Raw genomic sequence first — 23,192 nt, forward strand, 5'->3', positions numbered from 1 at the left:
GTGATCTTTTCTCGCAGTGCGTGCTGAAATCCCGCGAGAGTCAGGCGAGGAAAGGACGCCGTCGGGGCGGAGCGACGGAGAGAGTGGGAGGAAGAGGAAAGGCAAGGCGGTGCGTGCCACTGTAAGAGGGTCGCGGTCTCCGCCCGCCTGACAGCGACGAGATGCGTGGCGTAAATGATCACTTCCTCCACGCTTTTTCCCATTTCACCGCCTGGGCGCCGTCTTGGCTCGGCACGCCACGCCTCGCCACGCCACGGCCGCCTCCCCAAGACATTTACGTAGTTATGCCGCCGAGGGGTTGGAGGATTGGGGCGGCCGCCGTCCCACAGTGGGCCAGGGGACCGGCGCCGGCGGCCAAAACTCTAGACGCGTTTTGAGTTCCAGAGTCGCTACACAGGGCTCGAACCGAACGTGTGACCCCATCAATGGATTTCTCGTTAAGAGAGCAGTCCATTGGTGGGGTCACACGTTCGGTTCGAGTCCTGTTTAGCGACTCTGGAGCTCAAAACGCGTCTCGAGTTTTGGCCGCCTCCACCGGTCTTCTGGCCCACTGTGCCCAGCCCTGCCCTTCTCTGCCCTGCCGTGCCGCGCCCCGCCGGGGCCGCGAGGGTGCACGGCGCCGCTATTAGCTTCAACTTTCAAAAGGCGGACCGCCACGCCGCCACGTCGCGCGCACACCCTACACCTTTTCTGCAAACGCCGTCACCGCAGCACCTGCGCAGCCCGCGCACTGCCTCCAGATTGTCGGGCCTTAATTACAGGAGGGCCGTGCCGTGCCTTGCCGTGCCGTGCCACAGTGGGTCAGAAGACCGGTGGAGGCGGCCAAAACTCTAGACGCGTTTTGAGCTCCAGACACTCTACAAAAAATGTCCTGTCAACGCCGTTAATTTATTACCAATGTTTGCTGTTATGCAATTCACGGCGTTTGCTGTGAACTAGTTCACGGCGTTCACTGTGATCTCGGTTACAGTGTTCACTGTGATCTGGCCACAGTAAACGCCGTGAATTGGAGCCTGATTTGCAGCACTTCGGTGCTCAGCGGCGTCAAACTCACAGTGTTTACTGCGAACTAGATCACAGTGAACACCGTGAACAAGATCACAGTGAATCCCGTGAGCAGATCACAGTAAACGCTGTGAATTGACCTACAGTGAAAACTGGTAATAAATTAACGGCATTTACAGGACATTTTTGGTAGAGTGGAGTCGCTAAATGGGACTCGAACCGAACGTGTGACCCCACCAATGGATTGCTCTCCGAACGAGGAATCCATTGGTGGGGTCACACGTTCGGTTCGAGTCCTGTTTAGCGACTCTGGAGCTCAAAACGCGTCTAGAGTTTTGGCCGCCTCCACCGGTCTTCTGGCCCACCGTGCGTGCCTTGCCGTGCCCGTGCCGTGCCGTCGGCAAACAAAGTCTCCGAACAAAGTCGCCGCTTCCACGATGCACAACTTGCCCACCGTGCTGGGGCCCAAGGAACAGAAAAAAAAAATCTCGGTGACGTCAAATGACAAAGCGGTAAGATGACGTCATTGCCGACGTTTAAAGTTGGCGCTTTTGAAGTCAAGTCCATGCTCATTGATACCCTCTCGATGGATATGATAACTTGTGACGTGACTATGACACAAAATAACAAAATATCTTATCAAAAACAGCTCATGAGTGGTCACTGGATGCAGAGCTCGGAGCGCGGACTTAATTTTTAGCGCATTTGTCGTCAAGTTGACATGTTCCTGTTCCGTGGGCGTTGACCGGTTAGTGGGCCTCGGACAGAGATGAGAAAGAGAAAATTGACCCTTTCGAGGTACAGGTGCCTACATCTCTTACATGGTGACTGGTAAAAGCTTTAACAGTGAAAAGGAAGCATCACAAGAAAATAAAATTTCCCCAATAACTCACATTTTATAACGGCCGTTAATCCCACCATTTACGAGATGTCGGTACCTGTGTTTCGCAGTGGGTCTGGTGCGTGTCACTGTTCCCAACTCCGGCTTTGAAATTCATCGCTGTGACCGGTGTCGGTCGGCCCCTGGTTCAACTACCGGCGGACAGCCACTTTTTTTTCTCCGTTTCTTGTATCTTTTTTCGTGCCGTAAACGGGATTTAGGGGCGATGAGTGGCTGCGGGGGGCCCGTGTGCAAGGCACGGCTAGCCGAGTCTAGGCGGGCCGGTTAGCATTGATGAAAATAAAACGCCGTCTGTTGCGGCCAAATCGCCAAAGCGCCGTTTTCACCGCGCGATGCGCCCGCGGCGCCCGGCGAAATGGCGCTGGAATAATTCACCTAGAATGGTCGTGCCCCGCCCCGCCCCGCCTCGCCCCGCCAAGCCACCTCTAAAACGACGACGCACCGCCGTCTTGGATGTGCCTCGGGCTCGCTGACGATCTATATTTATTTCAACTACAATGCGCCGGGGCAATAAGAAATGATGTGACATGCTCGTTGCTCGTCGTTGGCCTTCTTCTTCTTCTTCTTCTTCTTCTTCTTGGGTACATTCTTCTTCTCCTTTATCCTCGAGTCTGCTTTCCACCCGCGTCCTCTCTTCCACCTCTCGTTATCGCTCTCTCTCTCTCTCTCTCTCTCTCTCTCTCTCTCTCTCTCTCTCTCTCTCTCTCTCTCTCTCTCTCTCTCTCTCTCTCCTCTCTCTCCCTCTCTCCCCCTCTCTCCCCCTCTCTCCCTCTCTCTCCCTCTCCCTCTCCCTCTCCCTCTCTCCTGCGTCGTTTCACCTACCCGTGTCCAGAGACCCAGTCTAAACATGTGCGCTTGCAAGCGGACATGTTTGTGCCGTCTCCTTTGCTTCATCCAAATTGGGGTGCACCCACTCGGTGAGGAGATACTGACGCAGAAATCCTTGAAAGTGGCGCTGGTGGAGACTTTGGCTGAGGTGGATTCGCAGGGCTCCGTTCCTGAGCAACGATAGTGTCTGAACACACTTTTTGGCCGCATGCCGCCGCCGCTTCCGCTGCAGGAGACACAAACTCGGAGAACTCTCGAGGGGGGCGTGCCTATCATTACTTCCCGTCCCGCTATGTGCGTGTCCCACTCTTCTGCCGCAGCCGGCTGGATTTCTATCCAGGCAGTGCTTTGTCCCTCTCGCACTCGCAAGTCAAGAGTCCAGAGCAAGAGAGTGAGAGGGGGGGGAGTGAGAGTAAAAGAGAGTGACTGAGTGAGAGTACAAGAGTGGGAGTGAATGAGAGTAAAAGAGTGAGAGTGAGTGAGAGTAAAATAGCGAGAGTGAGTGAGAGTAAAAGAGTGAGAGTGAATGAGAGTAAAAGATTGAGAGTGAGTGAGAGTAAAATAGTGAGAGAGAGTGAGAGTGAGAGTGAGTGATGTAGGGAGTGAGAGTGAGTGATGTAGGGAGTGAGAGATTTAGGATTTAGGTGAGTAAGAGTGTGTGTGTGTGTGTGTGAGAGAGAGAGAGAGAGAGAGAGAGAGAGGAGAGAGCGACGGAACGCGTTGTTCTGAATGAGTCTGCTGGTTTGCCTCTAACGGCTCGGCCCGGCCGTCGAGGGGTGCATCCCAGCTGCAGTGCGCCGACGCCCTTTTCCTCATACAAAGTCTGGAGGCGCTTGGCTGGGCTCGGCCGGGCCGATGCGGAGGCGCGATCCGAGCTGATGGACTCGCGGGGCGGGGCGGGGCGGGGCGCTGCTGTCGGCGTGCAACTTTCAACAGATACCCGCCCGATCCCACCCCAGCCCGCCGCGGACAGCCTGGCCCCGCCCCGCTGCCCGGTCCTTGAACTCGAGTCGGGCCCCTTGTACTTGGCGTTCGACTTTGGCAGATGAGAGAACTTGTGCAGGGAGATGGTCGTAAACAACTTGAGCTTGCCCCGCCTTTTTCCCTCCCCGGTGCACCCTGCTGCTGGCCGCCCCGCCTCGCCTCGCCCCGCCCCGCCTCAGCTCGCCCCGCCTCAGCTCGCCCCACCCCGCCCCGCCGCCTTGAGCCTTTTAGAGGGGCAATCGCTGCAATCAGGCCGGCCTTCCCGGCATCGTCTGCCTCGAATTAGGGCGACGCTGCAGACTGATTCCGAGAGACGTTTTCGTCGCTCTGTCTCTCTCGCACTCACGGGGCGTGGCGTATGCGTGCGAGAGAGACAGAGCGACGAAAGCGACTCTCGGAAACGGCCCGCTGTGAGGGATACAAATTATTACGAGGCGACCGGAAACGGTAATTGGATTGGAAGGGACTGACGAGTGGCCAACTTTAGACCGCCTTTATCCTCAGGCCCTTGTTCTGCGGAGGGCGGCCAGTTTACAACGGCGGCCTGCGTTTAGGCGGGCTGGGTCCCGACACTGTGTCGGCTGCTCGGTCCTACAATGGGCAGCGGATCAGACGCATGCGATCCGAACCTGCAATCGCAATGCCGGAAGTACAAGCAATGTACGAAACACACTACACACTAAATGTTTAGGTAGAATTTTGTACGTGCAACCCACACGACTTTGTGCATACGAGGAATATGCATAATATCATGCGTGAAAATGCACGAATTTATGCAAATTCACGCATAATTTTATGCACGACGGTACGCAGGTTTAAAATTATGCATCACCACGTACAAAATTGTACATAAACATTTAGTGTGTGCAGCCTTACTGTCTACTTACTACAAACTTGGAGATGAATGCTTCGCCGCTTTGAAATCAAAGTGAGCCCTTACAACGGCATTTCAGTGAGAGTCGTGCCACAGCTTCTCGTTGGCGCGCGTTGAAATGAATCGCCTTTTTTGGGTGATCTTCCGTTTGTGGTCAAGCTGTGGTCCGGCTATAACAACATGTGACCGGTGAGTGTCTCAGAAGGGTGGCACGTCTCAATTTTTGATTTCCAATGCCCTGGCTCACCGTAAGGCGAGTTGCAAGATGACGGTCGCTAACGGCGCACCGGATTCTCCTCTCCGAGGTGGTGTCTTGATGATTGAGCACGCAGCAGCCTCGGGGCACGCTGCTTCTTTTGCAGAGTGGGAGGGAAACTGCGCGCTCTGCGTCGGTGTGACACTGTACTGTACCATCGCCCGGCGGCGTCATGGTATGCCATGGCAGCTCCGCGTCCGGGACAGCACACCTACACGGTGTTGTCAGTGGCTCGCGACGAAAGGGTCTGTCGGGTTACTATTTCCCCAGTGTCGTGTGCTTCCGTACTGTAGCGCCATGCAACAGTTTTAATGACCTCGATTCTCGGAACGGGACGGACAGGACAAGTGAACACTCGAGCGAACAGTAGTCAACAAGGGACTCTGTGTGTTCCATAAAAGGCAGTAGTTCGTACACTGAGTGAAAATTTCGGTTGCCACTTCATGACAATGTCAAGGCTGAGTTTCCTGACAAGAATGCCATTAAACCGGTTGTCTCGCCGTGCAGTAAGTATAGAAGCTTTGGTGAAAATGTCAGCAATTTGTGATGAAATTGTCATCATTCAATGTGACCATTTCGTCGTGAATTAAATGACATCTTCAATTGAAAGTGATGTCAATGTCCTCTACTCTCTTCTATCATGAAGTGACAGAAAAATGTTACATCCACACTCCCAATTTCCTACTGAGAAATGCCGTGCTGTCATAATACTAAGCTAATTCTCAGTACTCTACGACACAAATGTATCATAATACAAAGAAATTTGTTTGTAATACCAAGAAACTGGTCATAAGTTACTGAGAACCCCTCACCATAAGTTACTACCTTCGCTGTGCTGTCATAATACTAAGCTTTTTGTTCGTATTGCGAAGAAAAAGCTCAGTAGGATCTTGGGAGTGCACTGTAAAATTTCTTGAAACTAATAGGAGATTTCACTTAAACCATTTAAAACTCATCGAAATTTGATCAAAATTTAAAAAAATGCTTACGCATTGCACGGTGTTCCGGTTGTGGAAATAATGTAAGTTAATGAAAGAAGATTTGAAGTTAGAAATACGAAGAAGGGAGTAAATTTTATATTTTGGGGCTGAGAGAGAACCGCAGCCTTTAAAAGCAAGCCAAACAACCCAACCTCAGCAACAATGGAGAGGCAGTTTCAATGTGCGACTTCTTGTTTTTTTCAGCCTCGCGATTTTCAAAAGGGCGCAGACGCCGGGAAAATTGTTGCCAACTGCGGAAAATTTATTTATTCTGTCTTTTCAGCTGTGAAGTTTTTACTAAGGACAGATTTGAATTATGTGTAAATGTTTTATCAGTGTACAATGAGTGAACATTGGGATTTGTGAATTTTACCACGTTTTAATTTCTTTTTATGATGGACTTTCAATTTTGACAGTTGGTATAATGGCAGTGGGACGTTTTTATCGAGAATTTTTCTTCATGTTTTTATCATTTTCTTAGAACAGTGATCAGTTTTTGTCACTTTGATGAGGCAGGAAGTTTAGTTTTGAGGAGTGGCACATTTTTTCTTCGAAACGTTTCTGGAAAATGTGAACGGATAAGGGTGCTTGATTGTTGCAAATTTATGTTTTGGTCGTTTACGCGAAATTTCCACGATAATTTTTTTAGATTTTCTGGATTTTTTATTGTATTATGATAAGGATTAATATGGCGGGAACGAAATGTTGATCCTGGGGGGTCCGTAGAAGAAGAATTCTGAGCGGCCCCGGGCAATAGGGGTCCTCCTTCGTCGGAACCCCTAAAAAAAAATCCACCCCGAGTGCAACTTTTACCGTGAAAATTTGTTGTCGCCTGATGAAAAATCAGTGGATGGCATTCTCACCTTTCAACAGGATCACAGGTTTATCACAAACACTGGTAAAACAAAGGCACAAAACTTATGCCCTTTGGGGCATAAATACTCGTTTCCGTGTTATGCCCTTGGGAAGGGCGTTAATGGTATAGGAATTTCAAGCAAAATTTTGATGTCCTTCCCAAAGGCATTAACGATTTATGCCCTTTAAGGACGTAAATCGTTTACGCCCTTAAATGGCATAATTTTAATGCCTTTGTTTCACCAGTGAATTTATGACATTTTCATCAAAATGATCCTATACCTTTTGCATGGGCGTGACTTCAATGTCACGAGGATGTTTGATGACTTTCTTGTAAGGAAAATGAGCCTTGACATTGTCATCAACGACCAAAATTTCAACAGTGACGTGGGACATTAGACATTCAAAACGGCATTGAAGTTATGCATCCTGCACGGGCCCCCGAAATCCGGTTGCACTGGGCTGCGGGGGCGGACGCCAGGCGGACGCACCCCACGGCCACGGCCCTTACTTTGGCTTCCGGTCCGGACGTTTCTGATGCCGTGCTCCCCTTCCCGGTTCCCCTTCCACGCCACGCGAAGCCACGCGAAGCTGCTGCTTCCTTCTCCATGAAATAAAGTACAAAGTTGAGGCTCATCCGTCACCGGTAACAAAAGTGGCACTGGCAGACGAGCTTCCCCCGCCGTCCATTGTGGCCCAGCACATGCTTAATAAACATCTTGGCGGGAAAGCCGCCGCCTTTAGGTGCACTGCTCTGCTCGCCCCCCTCCCCACCCCACCCCCAAGCCTCCACCACCACCACCGCCGCGCCCCGCGTGCGGCCAGTAAATAAACTATACGCTTCATTTTGCGTTCTTCTGCTGCCCGTGCTGCAGTGCAGCTGGAACACACCGCCGGCGCGCGCGCCCCCAATTTCTCATACTTTGTTGTTAATCTCGGGGAGCAGGGAAGGAAATTCGGGGGGTGCTGGTACAAAACGGTGCGGCGGCCGGTTTAGCTCTCGCTCACTGCACGCACTCCGAATATCTCAGTAACTATACTTAAGGCCTTAAGGAAAGGAGCCTGTTGTAAGTGACCAAGTACTTGAGCTCGATGAATGAAATGAAAGCTCATAAAGGAGAATTTTTCGTACTTTACGAACCGTTTCTTTCGCATTCCAAATTATATAGTTTGCACCTAACTTACACTTAAATTGCTTGGCAAGGTTTTGAAACGTGTGGCATACGAAACATCAGCAACGCGTCTCCACCCTCAATAAAATTGCAGAAAGGTGGAAAGTACTACACGTGTAATTCATGGAGTAAGGCCGTTATTCGTCGGAACGCCTTCTGTGATACTTTTTGCGTCCCCTCACCAATGCTTTACGGTTCAGTACACTCGAAAATAACCATTTCTTGTGGTAAGGACACTTTCAAAGAAGGCAAATTTTGGCAACTCCTTTATTTTGAACAAGGATTACCGTGATTAGAACCTTCTTTCTTGAATTTCAGCATATGTCAGGTACAAACTATTTCGTTTGTTACACGAAAAATTGGTTCATAAACTACAAGGTTTTCTCTTTGTAAGCTTATCACGTAAGCACACTCAAAATACTTTGTCGTTGCCACACTGTATATTTCTTACGGTGAAAGGCTGCACTAACATATTATGGTGGAGATTTTCTCCATATTACCAACGAAATTCGTCAAAATATTGTTAAGGTATAGTGAATTCTCAATGGTATGTTATGAAGTCAGCTGCACCACCATACTGAGGAACATTTTCACAACAATATGGAGAATCTTCACTGTACAACATTTAGAGTGCAGCTAATTTTGTTTGTAAAGCTGCAAATAGTTTGTGAGGTTTTCAGAGTGCAGCGTGCCCGTCGACGCGTTCACGTCGGCGTCCCCGGCGTCGAGGGTCCAGCGAGGCGTTACGTGAAATGTGCACGGCGTGCTATTCATCGCCGTAACGGCTCACTCATTTCGGCGTCGTTACGCCGCGCTGATTTACAGCGTAGTGTCGCCTCGGAGGTCCCGCCTCATTTGGGAAATTGAAGGCGAGCCGGGCGGAGCCGGGCACGGAGTGTGCTGCTGGCTGCGGCGGGCTGCCTCCGTAAAGTCTCTCTCTCTCTCTCTCTCTCTCTCTCTCTCTCTCTCTCTCTCTCTCTCTCTCTCTCTCTCTCTCTCTCTCTCTCTGGCGTTCGGACACAGCCTGGAGAGCCCTGCTGTCCCTCTCGCACTCGCGGGGCGTTCTGAAGAAGTGCAGTGCGAGGGAGACAGCGCGACGGGAGCACTCTTCGGGGTCGGCCTGCTGGCCGCGGCCTGATTCCGAGGGAGAGGAGGTACAGTATCTCCTCGGTCTGTCTCTCTCACTCTTATGCGAGACGCCCCATGGGAGCGACAGAGAGAGAGAGACCTCGCCCGGAGTCAGCCTGCCGGCGGTGGCTTGGAGGGCTCTGAACAGTGGCGTGCGCAAAAGGGGGAGGGGGAATCGTGGTTCGTCCACTAGACAGCCGCCTGGAAGGTAGGCAAATTGCGTCACTCTCCCCCTGTAAGTAGGTAAGTAGGCAAAAAGTATTGCCTGACCTCCCTTCCCTCCCCCCTTCAAAATTTCTGCGCGCGCCACTGGATCTGAAGCGGGAACTAGCTGGCAGTGACGTGCGAGGCTCGTCGCTGCATGTAAACACGCCCGCTGACGGTTTGGCATCCCGACGCGCGGGACGCCCCGCCCCGACCCCGACGGCGGCAGCGCGCCGCACCGCGACCCTCGGAATGAATGCACGCTGCAAATAGGAGTGGGGGCGTTATTTGCGTGAGAATGTCTCGGCAGCCCTAATATTTCCTGGGCGCGCTAAGGGAAACCTTACCGTCCCGTCCAGGCGAAGGGAGGGACGTTGAGGGGCGGTGGAGGGGAGGGGTGGGGGGGGAGGACTTCCAATTTAAAGGCCGGGTCTCCTTATTGCCCGTCGCCGCGTCGCTGCGTTGCTTTACCCTCATTCGCAGGCCGAGCCCGCTGGGCCGCGCTGGGCAGCCAAGAGCCCCGGGGCCTTCGCTCTGCCCCTTTCCCTCAGCCTCCCCCCCCCCTCCCCTCCAGCGCTGCCTGTCACCACCGCTGACAAACCAGCACACTGATTCCGAGAGCCGTTTCCGTCGCTCTGCCTCTCTCGCACCTACCCGGGGCGCCGCGTGAGTGCGAGAGAGGCAGAGCGACGAGAACGACCCTCGGAATCGGTCTGCAGGGTCTCTCGGTTGAAAAGAGGCGCTAAAATGAAGACCGCCTCTACCCGTTTCCGCGTTCCTGCGGCCGTAATAAATTGAAAGCGACACTTATTCGTCGCATTGAGGACTGGCCTGTCCGCCTCGCCGGCGCCTTCGAGTGTGGTGCCGAAGCGCGCCCCGACGCGCTCTCTCGCTCCGCCGCGAGACGCGCCGAGAGTGCGAGAGAGACGGCGCGAGCGAGGGATTTGGCCTGCAGCGCCGCGGGAGCGCGGTGGGGCTCCGGGCGGCGCGGCGCACAGTGGGCCAGAAGACCGGTGGAGGCGGCCAAAACTCTAAACGTGTTTTGACCTCCAGAGTCGCTAAACATGACTCGAACCACACGTGTGACCCCACCAATGGATTCCTCGTTGGAAGAGCAATCCATTGGTGGGGTCACACGTTCTGTTCGAGTCCCATTTAGCGACTCTGAGCTCAAAACGCGCCTAGAGTTTTGGCCGCCTCCACCGGCCTTCTGGCCCACTTTACGCGGCGCCCCGCGGAGCGCGCAGGGCTGGCGGGGCCGCAGGCAGACTGCCGCGAGGCACGCACGGCAAGGGTTGCGAGTCGCCGCCCCGCAGCGGGTAGGCCGGCCAGCTGTTGGCTCCAGCGAGTGTCTAGCTCGTGAACCCGCAGCAGACTGATTCCGAGTGACGTCGCCTAGGGGAAATCACTGTGAATTTAGGTGTACAAATCCAATGAATTTCATTCAAATTTCGATGGATTTTAGTCGAATTTAGGTTAAAATACTATGAATTTCAGTCAAAATTCGATGAATTTCAGTCAAATTTTGATGAATTTCAATCAAATTTCGATGAATTTGAATGAATTTTAGCAAATTTTACAAGTTTGATGAATTTCGGTGTTCAAATTTGACTGGATTTATTTCCCCTTGGACGTCGCTCTGTGTCTCTCGCACCTATACGCAACGCCCTACAGAGCGACGAAAGCGACTCTTGAAATCAGTCTGCAGGCTGGTTCTGGAGGGGAACTGCGACGCTCTTGCCTGTCTCGCGCCCCTGCGGGCCGCCATGTGAGTGCGAGGGAGACGGAGCGACGAAAGCACACTGTCGGGAATGAGCCCGCAGGCCGCGGCATTGATCTGGCTCTCATCCACCCCGCCTCACATTCCAGCCCCTCCATTACTGGAAAAATATGATCCGGGCCCGGGGCCTGCGCCACGGCCTGCGCCTGCTCGGCCCTGCCACGCCGCGCGCGGCACGCCTAATAAAAGAGATGCATGTTTCACCAGTGCCACTAGATTCCTTCCGAACCATTAGCCAGGGGAACTCGGTTCCTGATATGGTCTTGCGGATGAGGCCATGCGGGCCAGCGGGCCGAAGGCAGAGCGAGAAGGCAGACAAATGATGTCTGCGAGCGGAGCTCCGGGACAAGGGCTGCACAGTGGGCCAGAAGACCGGTGGAGGCGGCCAAAACCCTAGACGCGTGTTGAGCTCCAGAGTCGCTAAGCAGGACTCGAACCGAACGTGTGACCCCACCAATGGATTCTTCGTTCGGAGAGCAATCCATTGGTGGGGTCACACGTACGGTTCGAGTCCCATTTAGCGACTCTGGAGCTCCAAACGCGTCAAGAGTTGGCCGCCTCCACCGGTCTTCTGACCCACTGTGGGCTGGCATGGCGGCCCGGCCCGGCCTGGCGCGGTCTGGAAGGTGTTCGGTCGTGGCCAAACAAAGCTCCCTGAAACAAGTTTTTTCCCATTTTTTCTTCCCTCCGCCGCTCGCTTGATGCTCATCACCGTCATGCCGCCGGCCCACTTTTTCCAGCACTACCCTTTCCCTCTATCTTTTTTTCCCCGTCCGTTTCCATCCATTCTCCCCGACCGAAAAAAAATAAGGATGATCCGCTGGAAAATGAAGATTCCTCGTCATCGTCCGCTGTTTGAATAAGGCCCTCCACTGCATCCAATTAAAATAAATCTGCCCGGCCGTTTCTGCAACTCTTTTTCGCTTGCCAGGTGTGTGCAGGTAAAACGACCCCCCTTTCCCCTCCCTCGCCCCCCAAATGGCTTCGTTTGTATTGGGGCTGGCGCCGACCCCTCAGTGCGCCTCCTTGTGACCGGATGGGGCCGAGTGGGGCCCCACTGTGGGGCCCACGGCGTTGGCTCCCCACACTCACAGCCCGGACTGCTTTTACGCCGACATTCTGTTTTTTTCCTGCCGCCCTCCAGGCCATCGGCTTGTGAAGTTTTAATGACGAAATTTGTTTGGGAAGATGCAGGAACGACACTGCAGCAGATTGGATAGTGCAAGGCGGGCACGGTTGGACCGTCTCCTGGGTATGGACCTAGATTCCTGCACCCTTATAACCTTGCAAACACGGTAAAAACGGTTCCTGGTTTTCCCAGGAGCCCCCTGGAAATCGCCTATGTCTTCGCCATAGGGCTCCTGGGAAAACCAGGTACCGTTTTTGCCGTGAAGTATTTTGATCATACATAGTACAAACTAATCAACTTTGTTATACGAAGAAATTGTTCGGAAATTACGAAGTATTTTCTTTGTAAGCTTATGTATGTTCAAAATACTTTGTTATAATAAGCTGCTTTTCTTTGTCAGGCCTAAAAATAGTTTGTAAGGTTTTCACAGTGTGAGAACTGGAGATGATTTTATTGGGAACTGACCAGTATTTTTGGGAGTCGCAGGGCATGCGGTTTTACCGTGTGGTGGAACGCTGCAACAAACGCCAGATGATGCAAACTGTTTAAAGACTATCAATGAAAGTGGATGTAAACCGCACACTGCAAATCCTGTGGTAAGTTAACTTGCCACAAATTTGGCCAGCCGTTTTGAATGCCAAAATTTGGCAAGCTTTTACCTGAAATCTTATTAAGCTTACCAAGTTTTGGCAAGCTAGAGAGTATTTCTGGGCCAACCCTGATAGAACTGGGACGTCACTCGGAAGTCATTTTGCACATCCAAATTCGTCCCAACTCTTCCAATTCCATCCGTGTTCGTCCAAATACGTCCATTGACTTCCCCAGTCGTCCAAATGACTTCCAACGACGTCCCCCGACTTCCCTTGACGTCCCCACCACCTCCCTTGTCTTCCCACGACTTCCACCGACATCCCTGCCACTTCCATTGTCTTCCCACGACTTCCACCGACTTCCCGCCATTTCCATTGTCTTCCCACGACTTCCACGGACATCCACGCCACTTCCATTGTCTTCCCACGACTTCCACCGACATCCGCGCCACTTCCAATGTCTTCCCACGACTTCCGCCGACGTCCCCGCCACTTCCATTGTCTTCCCACGACTTCCACCAACATCCGCGCCACTTCCATTGTTTTCCCACGACTTCCACCGACGTCCCCGCCACTTCCATTGTCTTCCCACGACTTCCACTGACATCCGCGCCACTTCCAATGTCTTCCCACGACTTCCACCGACTTCCCGCCACATCCATTGTCTTCCCACGACTTCCACGGACATCCACGCCACTTCCATTGTCTTCCCACGACTTCCACCGACGTCCCGGCCACTTCCATTGTCTACCGACGACTTCCACCGACATCCGCGCCACTTCCACTGTCTTCCACCGACATCCGCGCCACTTCCACTGTCTTCCCACGACTTCCACCGATATACGCGCCACTTCCACAGTCTTCCCACGACTTCCACCGACATCCGAGATAAATCGAGACAAGTCGTGGGTGGGGGAATGGGTCCGAGGTGGTCCCTGGACGCCGGATGTGTCAGTCTGGCTCGGGCCTGCTTTGAGTGAGGACCTACCCATTGCTTGGTCTCGGTGACACGGTAGGGACGTCATCGGGCACCCCATGAGGTGGCCGATGACGTCCTCCTGGGGACGACTAAGTACGAAAGCTGGCGGAACTTCAGCCCGATTACGCAGCCACATCCAAGAAAGTGCAACGATTTCCGCCGACTTCCCTCGGCTTCCAACGACTTCCACGTCCCGCGACTTCCCACGACTTCCCTCGACTTCGACTTCCACATCGACTTCCATCGACTTCCCTCGACTTCTCCCGACTTCTCGCGACGTCCCGCGACTTCCCACGACTTCCCTCGGCCTCGACTTCCGTCGACTTCAATCGACTTCCATCGACTTCCATCGACTTCCATCGACTTCCATCGACGTCCATCGACTTCCGTCGACTTCCATCGACTTCCATCGACTTCCATCGACTTCCATCGACTTCCCACGACTTCCCTGGACTTCCCTGGACTTCCCTGGACTTCCCTCGACTTCCCACGACGTCCCTCGACGTCCCTCTAAGTCATGGGAAGAAAATGGAAGTAACGGGGATGTCGGTGGAAGTCGTGGGAAGCCTATGGAAGTGGCACGGATGTCGGTGGAAGTCGTGGGAAGTCAATGGAAGTGGCGGGGATGTCGGTGGAAGTCGTGGGAAGACAGCGGAAGTGGCGGGGATGTTCATGGAAGTCAGGGGACGTTGTTGGAATTGTCATGGAAGTCGCCGGACGTCTTGGGAAGTGGCAGGGAAGTCGCCGGACGTCACTGGAAGTGGCAGGGAAGTCGTCGGACGTCTTGGGAAGTGGCAGGGAAGTCATCGGACGTCTTGGGAAGTGGCAGGGAAGTCATCGGACGTCTCGGGACGTGGCAGGGAAGTCGTCGGACGTCCCTGGAAGTGGCAGGGAAGTCATCCGAGAAGTCATCGGACGTCTTGGGAAGTGGCAGGGAAGTCATCGGACGTCGCTGGAAGTGGGTCGGGCGACTTGGGAAGTGGCAGGGAAGTCGTCGGACGTCACTGGAAGTGGCAGGGAAGTCGTCGGACGTCACTGGAAGTGGCATGGAAGTTGTCGGACGTCTTGGGAAGTGGCAGGGAAGTCATCGGACGTCTTAGGAAGTGGCAGGGAAGTCGTCGGACGTCTTGGGAAGTGGCAGGGAAGTCATCGGCCGTCGCTGGAAGTGATAGGGAAGTCGTTGGACGTCCCTGGACGTGGGTCGGACGTCGCAGGATGTAAACGGAAGTCGTAGGATGTCCCTGGACGTGGGTGGGATGTCTCGGGAAGTGGCACGGACGTCGGTGGAAGCAACTGGGAAGTCTGGGGAAGTCTTCGGACGTGAATGGAAGAGAGATCTTGACTTCCGGCGACTTCAAAACATGTTACATTCTGGAATTTCCTGGAAGTGGGAGCGAAGTGGCTTCGTCCGCTGAGTTCCAGACTGGAACTCCCAGCTGGCGACTTCCCTGCTCTTCCCAAAATTCCCATGAGGGAAGCTTTCCAATTTTTGGCATACAAAACGGCTTTCCAAATTTGTGGCAAGTATACTTACCACTGGATTTGCAGTGCAGCTTCGGAAATGCGTTCGGAAATGTCACAGCCGATAGTTGACGAAACACTGACCAATTACTCAGTTTCCCCCTACATATCTTTTTTTAGCAGTGAATGCCGTCCGAGGCCGACTCCCCAACTCACAGGGCCCAGCTGCCACGGTGCATGTCACTTCGCTATGCCGAGCGGCCGGCCTGCCCGGAGGACACGACCACAGAGCCGGTCAGGGACCGGTGGCGTCCCACAGTGGGCCAGAAGACCGGTTGAGGCGGCCAAAACTCTACACGCGTTTTGAGCTCCAGAGTCGCTAAACAGGACTCGAACCGGACGTGTGACGCCACTAATGGATTGCTCCTTGAACGAGGAAGCCGTTGGTAGGGTCACATGCCCGGTTCGAGTCCCATTTAGCGACTCTGGAGCTCAAAACGCGTCTAGAGTTTTGGCCGCCTCCATCGGTCTTCTGGCCCACTGTGCGCCCTGGCCGCCCTGGCCGCCCTGGCCCGGCTTGGTCGTCTCCGGGGAAAGTGTAGGGCAGATCAAGTGGCTGGCAGTGCACGCCGGAGTGTGGGAACGCCGGACGAAGTGTCATGTTTGGACTCGAAACGTCCATCAGCAGGACATGACTAAGCCAGCCCTACCTGTCGGCCGACAACAGTCCGCGGCCGGCCTCACCTGCGCCAGGCAGGCCGCGCCAGCAGACTGATTCCGAGAGTCTGTCTCTGTCGCACCTGTACGCGACGCCCCATGAGTGCGAGAGAGACAGAGCGACGACTGCGCAGGCCGCGCCAGCCAGCCCAAATTAAGCGGACACACGACACAACGCACTGGCTGGCCAACAGCATCACTGGGCTTGCAGCCACAATTAGGCCGGGCCTACAAAACGGAGGGAATTACCCTTGACAAGTACTGGAAAAACTTTGGCGTACAAGGAGTGTGGGGGCACGGCAGGGCTGGGCACGGCGAGGCGCGGCAGGGCAAGGCACGTGAGTAGGGGGCCGACTAGTTCGCCCGGCCTTCGCCCAGCCTTCGGCTGCTGCCTCCCGCCAAGCCACTCTGCCAACTTTTCCAATTCGGAATAGCTCCAGGAGAAAAGAGGCGGCGCTCGTAGGGGCGAATAAGGATGAAAAAAAAAGTATAAGAAGCTCCGGCGGACCGAAGGGCAGGGAACGGAAATCAGTCAATGCAGTGAAAGAGAGAGAAAGGGAGGAGCGGTGGCGGGGGGGGGGGGGGGGGGGGAAGCTTGAAAGGCCCGTGATTCCTATTGAGAACTGTCAACAGCTGCTGCACGGATCGCCTTCCGCGGACTTTCAATCACCTGAACCACTCTTTCTCCGCAAGAATATCTCTTCCCGCGGGCAAACTTGGGAGGGCCGGCTGTTTCCTGCGCGGAGTGTGTATATTTGGCGGGGGAGCTGAATGCGTCTGCAGATGAGCGAATCATTGTGAGTCGATGGGCGCGTCTCGTGGCACGCGGCCTCGCGGCGCCTCGCGGGCTGCACAAAGACGCAGCCAAGGTTGCCCTAATTGGCGGCCTGCAGACTGGTTCCGGGAGTCGCTCTCGTCGCTCTGTCTCTCTCGCACTCATGGGGACGTGCCGTAGAGGCGCGAGAGAGACAGAGCGACGAAAACGACTCTCGGCATCAGCCCGCTGCCTCGGCCCTGCCCGCTCCGCCCCGCCGCTACGTGGTTAATTAGCACTACTGCGGCTAGAGGGCGCGGCGGGCGCGGCCTGCAGACTGCTTCCGAGAGTCGTTTTCGTCGCTCTGTCTCTCTCGCACTCACGGGGCGTGCCGTAAAGGCGCGAGGGAGACAGAGCGACGGAAGTGACTCTCGGAATCAGTCCGCTGGCGGCAGTCTTTTTGCGAGCCGCGGAGGGAGCAGCTCCTGGGGACGATGGCGTGCCCGTCTGGGCGCAGTAACCAGGGTTACAGCATCGTTCGCTTGAAGCCGAATTTTAAAATTAACTTTTTGGACAAAGGGTGAGTTTTGTTTCAACAGGGGGTGACAAAATCACAGACACAAAATCCTTCAGGGTCTTTTTGTTGAATTACTGAGTCCTTTTAGGGGCTACCTCCAGTCGATTCACCATCCCTCAACTAATATCATGCCATTTTCGTTAGAACGTGACGTTCGTCACGTTCGTTTGAATGGTATGGTATCCACATTCAAAGACATGAGACATCGTATTCAAACGAACGTGACTGCACATTCTAACCAACATGACGTCACATTCATTGCATACCTGTGTTTATCCCATTTTTTCTTGTCCCGTACTCGTCCGCCGTTGTAAATGTCGCACCATAGATTGTTTCATCCATTCGGAATGTGACACGTCGCAAGAGCAGCGCTGCCCACAAAAAACACATCCCCCTGACAAATCTGTGACGGTACGCCACGCGCGACCCCGCGTCGTCTTTCATCCCTTCACCATCCCAGCGGGTTGAAAACCGAACGCGCCCGTGCGAGCCGAAGCCGATACTCGCCGGTCCACGCCACTATGATATTTGCAATAAACCGTCAAATTCCCCATCCATCGGCGGCCATAATTTTCGCAAGTGCCTCCCGCTGAGTTGTCAGCGGGTTTTATCGACGTGGAACAGGAAAACGCGAGAGAGATTCCGAGAGTCGTTCTCGTCGCTCTGTCTCTCGGACTCATGGTGAGGCCCGTGCAGGTGCGAGAGAGACAGAGCGAAATGAGTCCGCAGTGCAGGACGGAGGCACTCTGCCATTCCGCATAGGCCGTCAATTCGCCTCCATTTAAACTTGTCCGGCGTGGCGTTGATGCCCGCGGGACGGCCGACGGAAGTTGGTGCAGCGCCCATCAGGCCATCAGGGCAGCCAGCAGACTGATGCCGAGAGTCGTTGTCGTCGCTCTGTCTCTCTCGCACTTATGCGGGGCGCACGATGGGGGCGAGAGAGACAGAGCGACGGAAACGACTCTCGGAACCGGTCTGAAGCCAGCGCTGCGCAGGTGCGCGCTTAACAGCCGTAACAGGCCAGTTGCCATCCCTGACCCGGAGCCCCGTTGGGAAAAGCGTCAATCAGGAGGAAGGTGCCAAGTTCGGACCGGGGACGGTTCGCGGTGAGACGGCAAGCCTCTGCCGGCGGAAGGCTACTCTGGAAAACGTTCTGTGCTCTTGAACTTTCCCGGAAAGACACGCACGCTTGAAACCTTACAAAGTATTTTGAGCATACAAAGTACTAACTAATTAGATATTTTATACGAAGAAAAGTTCGTAAATTACGAGGTATTTTCTTTGTAAGCTGATGTTTGCTCAAAATACTTTCTTATACAAACCGCTTTTTTTTAAAGGCCTAAAATAGTTTGTTTGGTTTTCTCAGTGCGACAAAGGTGGTTCCTGGTTTCCGCAGGGAATTCCTGAGAAAACCCGAGAGTTCTTGGAAAAATCAGGCAGTTCCTAACCAGTGAGTTCTCAAGGAAACTGGAAAGTTAAAAAAAAACCATCAAGTTTCTGGGGAAACCAGGGAGTTTGTGGGAAAGCCAGGGACCTCTTCTGCCGTGCGAAATCGAATCGGAAATCGAATCAACTCGAATCCAAAATGAAGCCAATAAACTATCGTTTGAACGAGGTCAGTGGCAGCGCCTTGTGTTCGATTTCAGCCTGACTCAAGAGTTATGCTGTTTGAATCACTGAACTGGAAGGTCAGACTATCGTCCATGCCTCGCTCAACCCCCCCCCCTTCCCAAAAAAAATTACTTTTTGGATCAAGAAAAAAAATAAACTTTCTTATTTTCAAGAAAATTTTTCTTTATCCAAACTATTTTTCTTGTAAGCAAAAAAATTTTCTTCTCTTCAGATTTCTTTTTATTGTAAAAAACCAAGAAAATTAAAAATTAAGAAACCATTTTTCTGGGTGCAATGCCGAAATAGGAACGGCGTCACTTCTAAGCGAAGCTGAAATTACCTTGAAAGGTGGATTCTCTGCGGGCGTTTCTCGCCCCCAACTAAAGGCGCTGACCTTCGAAACAAAAGGGAAGTTAACAGTCCTGTGTCGATCGCGGAGCAAACATCCACAGGTCCCATGTCTTTTTTCCGCGGCCAGTGGAAATACAGTTTCTCTGCTCCGGCGTGGCGCCGCGCTGCGACACGTTCAGGGATTCATGGCGCCTCACGGGAGGCCCTGCAGGCTGATTCCGGGAGTCGCTTTCGTCGCTCTGTCTCTCTCGCACCTGTGGGAGGCGCCCCACGAGTGTGAGAGAGACGCACAGCGACGACACGTCCCCTTCGGAATCGGCCTGCTGGCCGTGCCCATGGCCCTCCCTTTTACGATGCCACATTAACGGGCCGCAGTATACCCGCGCTGGATCACACAGTCAAAAATATCCGTCCATCAATTTCGTGGAAGGGGCTGCCACCAGTGGCGCGCTGTTACCCTCTCTCTCTCTCTCTCTCTCTCTCTCTCTCTCTCTCTCTCTCTCTCTCTCTCTCTCTCTCTCTCTCTCTCTCTCTCTCTCTCTCTCTCCTCCCCCCCCCCTCCACCCTTGTAACTTATGGACTAGCCCACCACTTCCAGCAGCGTCGGTCATGTAACGCCTTGTCGTAGGAGGGCCGAGCCTACCCTAAAAACAATAATGTTAATTTATTCCGCAATAATAACTTTCCGGTGCGAGTTTTCAGTTTCTCCATCTTTTTTTTGTCGGCGCGCTGGGGAGCAGGCGGCCGGGCGGGTGTTTGAGTAAACTTGTAATGGCCGTGCCGCCGAAGCTTCGCTGGCACTTTAACTAGAGAGGTCAAGTTTTAAAACGGCCGCGGTAATTCCGTGATCGGGAAGAAGGATGGCGGCATGGCGGCGCGAAGGGCCGCTTTCGAGGTCGTCGCGCTGTCCCTGTCGCACTCCGGCGGTACACTGCGAGTGCGACGGAGACGGGCGACGCCGCGCGACCGCCAGCCCGCCGCGGTGGTGATGGAGCGCCTTACTCACGCGTCATTAGCCGGCCGGGCTGAAGGCTTCCTCTGTCCCAGCGCGGCGCGGCGTGGCACCGCTCTGCCCGGCATGGCCACCCCACCACAGGATTCGATTTTCTTTTAAATTCGCTGGGCCAGCTGGAATCACTAAGCGCGCTTCCCACTTTCAATTTTCATTAAAGCAGCGACGGCCGCGGCACGTCCGGGATCAACCCCCGGCGTGTTACCATAATCCGGTGTGTGTGTGGCAGAAAGCAATGTCGTGGTTTGAGTGGCAATGGGCGGCCCGGGGTGCAAGAAGAGGGAGCGAAAGAGGTCGAGAGGCCCTGGGGCCAGCCAGCCCTGGGGCCGGCCTACGGGGCTGACTTCCCTCGTGGCCGGGCGGAATGGTCTGCAAACGACTGGGGGCATTAGCAAAGGCCAGGCCGCCGTACGAGGGGTGCCCTGCCGCGCCCCGCCCCGCCCCGCCCACGCCACGCCCCGCCACGCCCCGCCCCGCCACGCCCCCCGCCACGCCCCGCCGCGCCCCGCCACGCCCCGCCACGCTCCGCCACGCCCCGCCGCGCTGGACCCATCCTATCGCCCTGCTCCCCATGCGCATCTCAAGAGCCCATACGTCAGGCGACGTGTGCGTGGACGCGGGGCCTTCCCCCACCCCTTTCCTCCGAAGGCGCCTCCACCACAGCTGCTCCCGCGGAGCCGGTACCGAGAGCGCGCCCTGCTTTTGAACGGCGCGGAGAGGCGTGGGTTCTATTCCCGTTTTTTATGCCGCATTTTTTCTGACTTGTTCCTGCTCCGGGATGGCGCGCTCTGGCGTGCTCTGGCGGGGCGGCGGGGCTCGGCCGAGGCGAGGAAAAGTTTCCTCGCGAGGTGGAATAAGTGATGCCCTGGGGTGCAGGTCGTTACAGGCCTTCTGGACGTAGGCCGGACGCAGCCCTCGACCATGCCTTCGGCCAGAGCTCCCTCGGGCATCCCCGGCCGTCTGGAAGTCCGCTGGAGCAGCCTCAGCCCTGTTAGAGGGACGCTGGAGACCGGCCGGCCCCGCGCCCTGCCGCTGCAACTCCTTCACTGGAGTCTTGGTATAAGTTGGATCGCCGGGTCACAGGCTGAGGCCGCGACCTATTTCGCTGGCGAAGCCCGGCAGTGCCGCGCAGTCTTCCTGGAGGCTTACTGGAGCCGGCGTGGCTGGAGTCGGTGCGAGTTGAGGCGACGGCACGGCAGGCAAAACGAAGCCTGGCTGGACCGCGCTCCGCGCCGCCCTCCAGACAGATTCCGAGAGTCGTTCTCACCGCTTTGCGTCTCTCGCACCCTTAAGGGTCGCTCTGTAAGTGTGAGGGAGACAGAGCGACGAAAACGACTCTGAGTCGGCTGGCTAAGGCACGCGCGCTGCTGCGTCGGGGCTTCACGAGGACTGGAGGCTGCGTGGAGCTCAGCCATTCTGGACCCGCTTCCGCCAGCCGCCTGGAAGGCCTGGGAGGCTCGCCCCAAAGCCTCACTTAGCCTTGCAGCCGAGCCGTTTCTGACCTATCCGCAGGAACATTTCGCCTCAATGAGCAAATAAAAGTGCGGCTCGCCCGGCGCCCCCTTACCCCACCCCCTGCCCCTCCGCCCTCCGCTCTCCACCATGAAGGGCGCCAACTACTCCGCCGCTGTAGTGGCCGCGCTGCGTTGCGCGCGCCTCGCTATTCACTCGTTTCAAAGGTTTCAGTAATATTGGTTTTCCTTTGACTGCAGCAACCTTTCCTGCTGCTGGAGAACAAGCTCATCAACGCGTTGCTCTCTCTCTCTCTCTCTCCTCTCTCTCTCTCTCTCTCTCTCTCTCTCTCTCTCTATCTCTCTCCTTTCTCCCGCAGCAAACTTTCCTGCTGGAGATCAAATCAATGCGTGCCTGTCTGTGCTGCAGCAGACTTTTCTGCTGGAGAACATGGGTCAACGCATTGCTTGCTCTCTCTCTCTGTCTCTCTCTCTCTCTCTCTCTCTCTGTCTCTCCCTCTCCCTCTCCCTCTCTCTCTCTCCCTCTCTCTCTCTCTTTCTCTCTTCTCTCTCTCTCTCTCTCTCTCTCTCTCTTCTCTCCTCTCTCTCTCTGTCTCTCTGTCTCTCTCTCTCTTCTCTCTCTCTCTCTCTCTCTCTCTCTCTCTCTCTCTCTCTCTCTCTTGCGGTTGCAGCAACCTTTCTTGCTGGATAACAAGCTCATCAAAGCGTTGCTCTTGCTCTCCCTTGCTCTGTTCCACCAACATTCCCTGCCGGAGTACACAAGCTCCCTCTCTGTTGCACCTCCATTTCCTCCTGGCGAACAAGGTCACTAACACGTCGCTCTCTCTCTCTCTCTCTCTGTCTCTCTCTCTCTCTTCCCCGCGGTTGCAGCAATCTTTCTTGCTGGATAACAAGGCGAACAAGGTCACTAACCCGTCGCTCTCTCTCTCTCTTTCTGTTGCAGCACTGCCCACGCCGCCCCGGAACTGCACGCTGCTCAACCAGACGGCCAGCTCGGCCGAGGTGTGGTGCCTGGCGGGCGCGGACGGCGGCCTGCCGCAGCACTTCGTCCTGGAGCTGTACACGGCGTCGTCGTCCGGCCCCGTGGCGCGCTACAACGCCACCGAGAGGCCCGTCTTCCTGCTGTCCAACCTGGAGCCCGACGTGACGTTCAAGGTCGTGGTGGTGGCCGCCAACGACAAGGGGCGCTCCAGCCCCGTGGCCGTCTCCGACCTCACGTTCGGCGACCCCGAGAAGCGAGTCGGTGAGTGAAGTGAGGAGGCCCTTCGGGTCGGGCCTTTGGGTCGGGACGGGTCGGGAGGGGAGAGGCGAGGCTGTTCGGTCAGGCAGATTAAAAACGATATTGGATTTGGAAGTAAATTGAAACGGCCTCTTCTGGCAAGTGCGGTGCCAATTTAAGCTGGTTTTTTTTTTCCCTCGATGCTCTCAATCTCCACGGACGTATAATATTTGCATGCGGATAGATGACGTGGTCGTCTCCCCAGCAGGAAAACTGCGAGGAAAAAAATGTGTTTTAGGATCGGGGTTTTTTTTTCTCTTGTCGTTTCCTTTTTATAAACTGAGGCATGCTTA

At 54.8% G+C, this 23,192-nt stretch overlaps 1 protein-coding gene and 1 long non-coding RNA gene across 2 annotated transcripts in view; one reads left to right on the plus strand and one right to left on the minus strand.

The window, feature by feature from the left end:
• The window catches only part of LOC117644037 (neural cell adhesion molecule 2-like), a 290,539-nt gene that overhangs the window by 248,770 nt on the left and 18,577 nt on the right, over positions 1 to 23,192 (plus strand). The window contains exon 11 of the mRNA XM_034383224.1: positions 22,564 to 22,863. Within this exon, the coding sequence (XP_034239115.1) occupies positions 22,564 to 22,863 (300 nt within the window). The remainder of the gene's footprint in view (positions 1 to 22,563; positions 22,864 to 23,192) is intronic.
• On the minus strand, positions 4,225 to 5,078 carry LOC117643480. Its single transcript, XR_004587618.1, has 3 exons — positions 4,840 to 5,078; positions 4,606 to 4,762; positions 4,225 to 4,347 (listed from the first exon to the last, which is right to left on the minus strand). It is a non-coding gene; the product is annotated as an uncharacterized LOC117643480 (long non-coding RNA).

The sequence above is a fragment of the Thrips palmi genome, unplaced genomic scaffold (genome assembly GCF_012932325.1).
Source record: "Thrips palmi isolate BJ-2018 unplaced genomic scaffold, TpBJ-2018v1 HiC_scaffold_17, whole genome shotgun sequence".
Classification (NCBI taxonomy): domain Eukaryota; kingdom Metazoa; phylum Arthropoda; class Insecta; order Thysanoptera; family Thripidae; genus Thrips; species Thrips palmi.